This window comes from Mauremys reevesii, linkage group 1 (assembly GCF_016161935.1).
Source record: "Mauremys reevesii isolate NIE-2019 linkage group 1, ASM1616193v1, whole genome shotgun sequence".
In the NCBI taxonomy this organism is placed as follows: domain Eukaryota; kingdom Metazoa; phylum Chordata; order Testudines; family Geoemydidae; genus Mauremys; species Mauremys reevesii.
Window position 1 is genome coordinate 11234622 of NC_052623.1, and position 9998 is coordinate 11244619.

Below are 9998 nucleotides of genomic sequence, written 5' to 3' on the forward strand. Positions count from 1 at the left end.
TTCCATCAAAAAACAAAAAACAAAAAAAAACGATGGGAAGATACCATTGAGTATTCCAAAATATCCGGGATGTTTGGGTTACACACACAGAGCCATAGTTCTCTCCCCTTGTACAATATCACTGTGAGAGACTCTTTACTGTGTGTCTGTGTTATCATGGGAGATTTCAGTTTGGGGACATATGTTTTGGCAGAGAGACAAACCATGATTAGGACAGGGCAGTCCTATAAAACAATCTCAATTGCTTGCTAAACTGGGCTCACTTGAACAACCTGCAGTTGATTACAACTAAATCCGAGGTCCTGCACCGAGGAACCAGGTCTGTAGATCACACTTACAAGATGGGGGGGGGGCTCAGAAAAGAACTCGGAGTCATGATGTATCAACTGTACATGAGATCCCAGTGCAATGCGGTGATGGAGAGAACAAATGCCCTCCTTCAATGTATAAGCACTGGATTCTGTCTGGCTGCTCCATTGTTGTACGTGAAAGGCTAGTTTTGGGTGGGCTAGTTCCAGCCTCACATCACATTTTAGTAACTCACATAACAAGATTTCATAGCTTCACATACAATGATCACACATACGAGCCAGCGAGATATCACTGTTTAGCCGATCAAGACTTTTAGAATGGTACCTAACAAGGCATGCTTTGTACAAAACTTATCATAATTCCATCACCATGGTAAATATGGGGAGCTTTGAGGTGCAATGGCACAGTTGTGTCTACACAGGGATTGTTCTGGCATGGCTATGTCTATCAGGGGTGTGTATTTTTCACACTCCTGACGGAATAGCCTTGCCAACAAACCTCTGTTGTGTAGACCCGACCTATCCCATTGGGTTCTAGAGAATCAGTTCATTGCAAGTCTGTGTGCCTGTTATGTGTTTTGAAGTGGGGTCCTTAATTGCACATGAAGCTGGGTGTATAGGGCTAATATAATATAAGATCTGAGCTGTGTTCTATTTCCAGAAATAAAGAGTAAAATGCAGTCTCGTCAAATAATTTGTACTTTATACTAGAGAGCAAAACCCCAAGAAAAAAAACAAAAGAAAATTCTTCCATAGAGAAGATTCATAAAATATTTAAACAAGCCACCTAACTGAACGCTTCTAGAATCTCTGTGCATCAGAGCTTTTGAAATCTAAGTTTGCTTGCTTCCAGGCTCTCTGCCTAGGATGCATATAAAAATGCTACTGTCTCTCCTCTCCAGGGCTATACCCCATGTGAGCACTTTTACTTGCTTGTTTTATGAAATGAAGATTTAAGCTAGTTCAATAAATTCTTTAGGAAACCTCTGGCTTTAAGCAGTGACTGAATGCCAATCTAACACACGTGGCTAAGATGATTCCTCTCTTGCTATAAAATGTCTATCTGCTTACACAGATCCTGGAATGCAGTTTTACAGCTTCTGCTTTGCTTCTAAATGTGTGTAACCCTTCTGCTCGTCTAAGTTGGCAGCAACAAGGGCTGGGTTCAGTATCTAGGGGTTCCGTTTCAATAACACAATGCAAAACTGGCTCAAGCCCACACCCAGTGACCTGGGACAATTACATACCACCCCCTGGGTACCTCTAAGAGGCAACACTTCCCCTCTCACAAGCATGGAGTCTGAGTGTAGCAAAATCCTTTTAATTTCTGTCAATGACCTTTCAGGGTCCCTTCCAGTTCTATGAGATAGGTCTATCTCCCTACTTTTAACATTTAAAGGAGGGAAACAATGTGGCATTATGTTGGGGAAACACCACAAACAGGATTCATAACACAAACCATGAGGAAGAGGTGCAATTGGTGTTTCAGACACTCAAAAGGAGCCAGGGCCAGGCCCTCTCCATTTACTAGGTTTTGGAACCCATGTCCCTTGTCAAGCGAGTGCTACTTAGTTGATGGTGAGTCCCTCTGTCATAAAACAGTTTCGCTGGCCTTGATTCACATAATCAGGGTAACAATACTCTATTCTTCCTGCCCCAATAACAGAGAAACTGGGGATCCCAAACCATCCAGTGACCATTTGGGCGGCTGTGGGCTCATGCTAGGCGGGGTGGGTGTGCCTATGCAAACAAGACCAGCCCCTGAAGTTCTTTTCCACAACTCGCCGCAATTCACCACCAGATGTCAGGGTAGAGTTCATAGTTTTTTTTATATTATGTTTGAAAAACAGCTATAAATGTGAATTCAGGTGATTTCTGCCTTATGTAGAGTATTTGAAAGAAGTCTCTACTTCAGCAGTCCCCAAACTTTTGAGGGTCGTGCCCCCCCTTAACTCTCTCCACACCCCCACAACCCACCCCCCCGCCAGAGTTGGGGTAGGAGCTGGGCTACGGATCTTGGGGGGGCAATGCAAACAGGGGTGTAGGGGCTGAGGCGGAGCCCTACTGAGGCTAGGGATGGGGCCAGGTGCAAGGCTGGGGGCCAGGGACATTGCTGGGGCAGGACCAGAACAGAGCTGGGGGCAGGAATAGGCTGGGTGGTGCTACCTTCCCACCCCCCATGGGGGCTGGCCCGGGCCCTGCTATGCCCCCCGGACGTTCCTCCCTGCCCCCCTAGGGGAGTGCGCCCCACACTTTGGGGATCTCTGCTCTAATTGCAAATGTGGTTATTAGAAACTGTAGGTTATAAATGTACAAACCAGTTGGTCAGAGGGCAAATATGAGAAAAGTGTTTGTACAAGAAGAACCACATGTGACTCAAAATAGTGGGGGAGTCACCTCCTTGAATCGGTACCGAAACAGTTATGAGGAGTTGTCCTCCCAGGCTTTGCTTCTCTATGCTCTAAACTATATTGACCTGGGATAAAATCACTTGTAACTCAACAGCTTAAAAACACCCCCTTGTGCCCTCTAAACACTGACACCAGCTTAACTCTAGAGGGCAGTGTCTGGTGGTACACGGTTGAATTACGTACAAGATGGCGTCTTCTCTTTTGAAAACAAAAGAAGGGATTTCAGACCCAATGAGGGTTTTTTAAGGAACTTGGTAATGTCAGAACAACAAAACGCTGCTCTGAATTGTTCTGAGACACTGTTCTGAGAGGCTCCCGGCTAATTTAGTGCATTCCCCACATCCCCTCTTCTCTGGATTTCTGAATTCCATAGCATGTTCTTCAGACAGAACCCTAAGAAAATCACCAGGCCTCAGTCAAAACAACCTGAGCTCTGTATTTTGCCACATCTTGGCAAAAATCCTGTGTCTCTGAATATGTCTGGGAATTCATATGTGACTGCCAATTCAGTGAGGTCTGAGTTTCCTGGTTCTACTGTTGTTCTGATTTTTACTGGCTGGCAGAGCAAATCACCTGAAACAAAGAGGTCAGTGCTGACCTGGATGATCCCCTGCACAAATGGCCTCTTTTTCCTCCAGGTCACCTACCCCACAGTGTGCTCACCACAGCCTTCCCATGATATCCCCCTGCCTGCGCCCTGCAGTCTCTGTACGTATTCTGTTTATGTGTTTATTTCAAGGCTTTCGGCATTTGTGTTTCCCACCTTTGCACCATCTTAGTGGTCTACACACCAGTGGTTCTCTCCTCAATAATTCACAGGTTCAGCCACCCAGTAGAACCACACGTATACATCCTGATGGCCAATTTCTACTTCCTCTTTCCTCCCATGATGAACCCCATGGTGTACAGTGTGAAGACCAACAGATTCATGACCGAGTTCTTCTCCTGTTCCAAGGGAAAACCTTCTAGCCTGACCAGGAGGGGGCTGCTGAGCAATCAGGAAGCAGAGGATGCAGGAGAGGTTTTCTGAGTTAATTAGACAGCATGCATGTGGGGGCTTTGTGTACACTGGGATGGGAACTCCACCTCCGACTCACAGGGAGCCATACACCGGCCCCTACATGAGCTTAGCGCTGCTGGCCAGAAGGTGATCTTGGCCATGACCTTGTCAATGTATGTAGTTTGAGGGGAAGCACCCCCCATATACATCCAAACTTCACCCATTCTCCCCTTGCATTATGGGGAAAAGGCCTCAGTCAGCAGTGGGGAGCCACGGTGGAGCTCTGTCGTGGAGGCCGAGGGATCATTTCTCGTTATGCTACTCCACAGGGTGCCAGAAATCAGAACTTTTCCAGGGAATTTGGGCCATAGGATCTCTGCAGTGATATCTATATGTGGTTATTCAAACTATCTGGAATTGTTGATAAATTGTATCGTTTGACCGCACTTTGGTTCATTATTTTGTTATGAAATATACTCAGGAGACCAAATAACCAATGTCAGGCAGGTTTATTAAAATGGCGCAGGAAAACGGTTCGATATAATACCAGTCTCCAAACAGCCGTCCCATGCACCGATACTGCATTCACCTTACACTGTCGGTGCACTCCCCGCATTACAAATTTCAGCTGCTATTATTTATATGATTTTACAAGTTACACATCAGTAGAATCCAACCCATCAATTTGTTCCAGTTCCCTACCTTGTTGTTCTGTTCCTTCCTTAGCTTTGTTTTAGATAGTAGCATTCCAGGTACTCACCTGAGAAGATACTTCCTGACTCTTACTAAGACAGAGAAACAAATGAATCTTGATTTTGACAAGTTTTCTATCTGCTTGTGCCAAATGCTTAATTAAGCAAATGCAAGGTGTTATGGGATATTTAGCTTAAGTGAATCAACAGGATTATGGTATAGGCCAGTTGCAGATATATCACTGTTAAGAAAATAAGAACGGCCATACTGGATCATACCAATGATCCATCTAGCCCAGTAACCTATCTTCCGACAGAGGCCAATGCCAGGTGGCCCAGAGGGAATGACCAGAACAGGTAATCATCACAGACATTTTATAGTGAGAGAGGTGTCATCTTAGCCACACATGTCAGATGGGCATTCAGTCACTGCTTGTAGGCAGAGGTTTCCTAAAGAGTTTATTGAACTAGCTTAAATCTTCATTCCATAAAACAAGCACATAAAAGTGCTCACGTGGGGTATAACCCTGGAGAGGAGAGACAGTAGCATTATATGAATCCTAGGCAGGGAGCCTGGAAGCAAGCGAACTTAGATTTCAAACGCTCTGATGCACAGAGATACTAGACGGGTTCAGTTAGGTGGCTTGTTTAAATATTTTATGAGTCTTCTCTCTCCCGCTTCTTCTTGGAGACTTTTCTTTGGATTTTTTCTTGTTGGTTTTTACTAATATAAAGTACAACTTATTTGATGACACCACATTTTACTCTTTATTTCTGGAAATAGAATGCAGCTCAGATCTCATATTATTTTAGCCCTATACACCTGGCTTCATGAGTAATTAGGGACCCCACTTCAAAACACATAAGAACAAATACAAATATTTGAAATATGAAGATTAGACACTCTCTGCTTCCCCATCCCCATGTCCCTAACACACACACAGACTTGAAATGAACTGATTCTCCAGACCCCAATGGGATAGGCCAGGTCTACACTACAGAGATTTGTTGGCACAGCTATTCCAGTCAGGAGTGTGAAAAATACACACCCCTGACAGACATAAGCCATGCCAGGAAAACCCGTGTAGACACAACTGTGACACTGCACCCCAAAGCTCCCCATATTTACCATGGTGATGGAATTATGATAAGTTTTGTACAAAGTATGCCTTGTTAGGTACCATTCTAAAAGTCTTGATCTGCTAAACAGTGATATCTCGCTGGCTCGTATGTGTGATCATTGTATGTGAAGCTATGAAATCTTGCTGTGTGTGAGTTACTAAAGTGTGATGTGAGGCTGGAAACACCCAAAACCAGCCTTTCACGTATGTCAATGGAGTAGCTAGATGGTGTTAATTGCTGTCGTCAACACTCATTGAGGGAAGAATCCACTAGCACAGGAACTCTGTGTGAGGAAGCCTCCTCGGAGGGAGCATGCAGACAATGGAAAATATTTGGCCAGTGGGGACACACACGCCACATCACATACATAGACCTTCCAACAAGCTGGAAGAAACTATAAAGTATGGGGAGTGACATCATCACTTGTCTTCACTCCCCCACAACTCAACACCTACAGGAAGCTCTGGAAGACAAAGGACTTTGAATGGGGGAGAGGAACCCAGGCTGCAAAGCGGATACAGCCTGTGCCTCAATAATCTGTAAGCCTCCTTGTAGCATCGGTCAGGGTGACATATTGATCATTCCAACCTTATCTAGTGAGTACAAGTCTTAGATTGCAAGTTTGTTTGATTTCCTAGGTAACCTGCTTTGATCTGTTTGCTATCACTTATAATCACTGAACATCTGTCCTTCTGTAGTTAATACACCTGATTTATGTTTTATCTTAACCAGTGTGTTTTTGAGTGAGGTGTTTGGGAATCTTAGCTCCGTTAGCAAAGGCTGGTGCAGATCTTCCCCTCATCGAGGGGGGAGCGGACTATTTAATGACTTTATGCTGTACAGATCGCTGTGCAGTGCAAGACGGTCTATACTCCAGTAGGAGTGCAAGGCTGGGGAGCTGGGAAATTGGCTGGTGCCTCCATGAGTCCATGAGTGGCTTAGGTAAAGCACTCAGGTAACTTAGATGGGTGTGTGGCACCACCTGCTGTCATGTTGGGTGATAACAGGACCAGGAGGGGTTGGCTGTGGGTCATCAGAAGAAAAGAGTAAGAGGCCAACCCAGCTGAACAGTTAGGGGGCACAGCGGTCCCAACAGCTTCCAGACTTCAACAATGGAGTACATCCCTTCCCAACAACTATATCAGCAAAAGAGTCCTTTTGACAATAGAGCTTATATCATTCAAGGAGCAGATTTACCTATACCAATGAAAGATCTCCTTATTCTGGTATGCACTTCATTTCCTCTAGAAGGTTCTGCTGGTGTAGCTATACTGGCAAAGGCTTTCTAGGGTAGCCTACACTAATATGGGGTCTGATCCTGACAGATGGGGACCAATGAACTCCCACTGTAGCCAATGAGGATTGTGGGAGTTCATCACATCTGAGGACTAGCCCCACAGTTCTTGCAGAACTTTTTGATCCTTCTGGGTGAAAGGGGTTAAAATGTGATCCCATTTCATACTCATTACTGACATGAGCCCATTAAAGTGAATAGATGGACTCGCATTGACCTAGAGAGACAAGGTATGAGAGGTAATATCTTTTATTGGACCAATTTCTAGTGGTAAAAGACACGAGTTTTCGAGCTATACAGAGTTCTTCTTCGGGTCACTGATTTTGTAAGAATTTGGCTGGGCCTTATTTCAGCCAAAAACAAGGTGCTGAATTGTACTGAAGTTCTGTTCAAGATTCTTCAGTTAGATTGAAAGATAATAGAGTAGGGAACTGGCTATGAGAGAAACACTATTCACACGCATTATAACCCAGGAAATCATTTTATTAAAATTGAAATAATCTCATTTTCATGGAGGCAGTAGGGCTTAATGGATAAAACACTGGACTGGGATGCCAGAGACCTAGGATCAATTCTTAGTTCAGTCACTGGGCTGCTGGGTGAGATTAGGTAAGACACTCCACCTCCCTACGTTGAAGGAGTGAGCAGGCCTAGCTCTCTTGCTAATGATGGACAAATGAGACAGGAGCACAGCCAAGTGTAACTTCCATGGTGACCACCACAGCCCAGGGAGAACATGGGGACTGTATGCTGCACCCCCTGCAAAGGTGACAGTGTTCCCACTCCAGCATGCACAGACCTTTCACTCCATGGTTTGTGAAGAGCTTTAAATTTGTTCAGGATGCAAGATGCTGCAGAAAGATACATCAGCACTAATGATTCTGGTGCATTTAGAGGGGTGGGGCACTTGCTGATGGGTTTCCCAGCACTAGACTCCACACAAGGTGCAGCCTAGAAGCTTTTCCTTCGGAACAGGAGATGAACTCTGTCGCGAATCTGTTTGGTTTTCACACCGTACACGATGGGGTTCATCATGGGAGGAAAGAGGAGGTAGAAAGTGCCCATCAGGACATGTACGTACGGGGCGATTTGGTGGCTGAACCTGTGAATTACTGAGGAGAGAACCCCTGGTATGTAGACCACTAAGATGGCACAAACATGGGCAACACAGGTGCCAAAAGCCTTGAGCTGCTCTTCCTTGGATGCCAGGCTAAAGACAGTCCTCAGGATCTTGACGTATGACAGGACAATGAACAGCAGATCCAGCCCCACAATGAAGATAGCTACGATGATCCCATAGATGTTATTGATCGTAGTGCTGGCACAAGCCAGCTTCGCCACGGCCATGTGATCACAGGAGCAATGGGAGATGATGTGGGACTCGCAGAAGGGCAGCCTCCTGATGAGGAAGGGCAGGGGGACCATGAACAGAACAGCCCGGGCCAAAGCTGCCAGCCCGATCTTTGCTATCATTGAATTGGTCAGGATGGTGGCGTATCTCAGGGGGTTGCAGATGGCCACGTACCTGTCGAAGGCCATGGCCAGCAGCAGAGCAGACTCCATCATGGACATTGAGTGAATGAAAAACATCTGCACCAGGCAGGCATTAAAGCTGATCTCCCTGGAATTAAACCAGAAGATGCTCAGTATTTTTGGCACGGTGGTTATGGATAAAACCAGGTTGATGACGGCCAGCATGGCGAGGAAATAGAACATGGGCTTGTGTAGGGAGGGCTCTGTCTTGATAACATACAAGAGGGTACAGTTTCCTAGAAGGATCATGGTGAACACTGATGAGAAGGGGATGGAGATCCAGAGGTGCAGAGTTTCCAGCCCCGGGATGCCTGTCAGGAAGAACACTGATGGATCAGAGCCTGTGCTGTTGGAACCTGACATGTTGTCTTCTTGTGGCATCTTTTGCAAATCTCACATCAATATCTTTCCTTTCAACAAAACATAATACATGGAATGAACAGACCCTGTAAATGAAATACATACTAGGAGCCAGTCTCAGCTCTGGAAGAGGTGGACTGACCTTTTGTTGAGTTCATCAGTCATGTTGCAATAACACTAATCATACAAACCCTTATATTTTTCTGTGCAAACTCATTTAGAGTTTTTAGAATGTCATTACAAGTCTTGAGTAATGAACCCCACTTGGTTACAAGTATCATACCTGGTGTACCTCTGTACTAGGAGATGCACATTATTTGGTTTCAGAGTAACAGCCGCATTAGTCTGTATCTGCAAAAAGAACAGGAGTACTTGTGGCACCTTACAGACTAAAAAATAAGTACTTAGTATATATGGCCACACAGAACATGCTTTCAGAAATACCTGGCATGTTAAGCTGCATGTAGGAAGATGTACCTGGTACATTCAGCAGCACATTCTGGGTATTCAGCCCGGATGTACGTAGTACATCACAGAAAATGCATGAATAGGGCTATTTTGAGCTCAGCAATGACCCAGGGTACATCTACACAGGAAGTGGCAGTCCATGGCAGCAAGTCTCAGAGCTCGGATCGACAGATTCGAGGTATCTCCCTAAAACAAGCTTGGGACTCCAGCCCAGCAGCTTCAGAGCCTGATCCTCAACATCTACACAGCTATTCTTAGTGCTGTACCCCGAGAAGCACGAGCCTGCATCTGTCGACCTGAGCTGTGAGACTACCTGCCGCTTGCTGCGTAGACATCCCCAAAGAGTCTATGAGTCTGATTCCGCTCCCATTGAAGTCAGGGGGAGAACTCCCCACCGGCTTCTGGGATAATCAAGCTGCTCTTTTTAGATGACAAATCTGAGGAACTGTCCCAGGTATCAATAGATATGGTTTTGGAACAAACTGATAAATTAAACAGTAATAAGTCACCAGGACCAGATGGGATTCACCCAAGAGTTCTGAAGGAACTCAAATATCAAATTGCAGAACTACCAAATGTGGTATGTGACCTATCACTTAAATCAGCCTCTGTAACAGATGACTAGAGGATAACTAATGTGATGCCAATTTTTAAAGAAGGTTCCAGAGGCGATTCTTGTAGTTACAGCCCAGTGAGCCTAACTCCAGAACCAGGGAAATTTGTTAAAATGATAATAAAGAACAGAATTTCTGGACATGAACAAGATTTGTTGGGTAAGTCACCTGGCTTCTGTAAAAGGAAATCATC

General features: G+C 45.1%; 1 protein-coding gene across 1 annotated transcript; it reads right to left on the minus strand.

Moving 5' to 3' along the window:
• Window positions 1-7781: 7781 nt before the first annotated feature.
• Window positions 7782-8744, minus strand: LOC120389473 (olfactory receptor 52K1-like). The gene has a single exon (XM_039512033.1). The coding sequence runs from the start codon at window positions 8742-8744 to the stop codon at window positions 7782-7784; it is 963 nt and encodes a 320-aa protein (XP_039367967.1).
• Between the last annotated feature and the right edge of the window lie 1254 nt (window positions 8745-9998).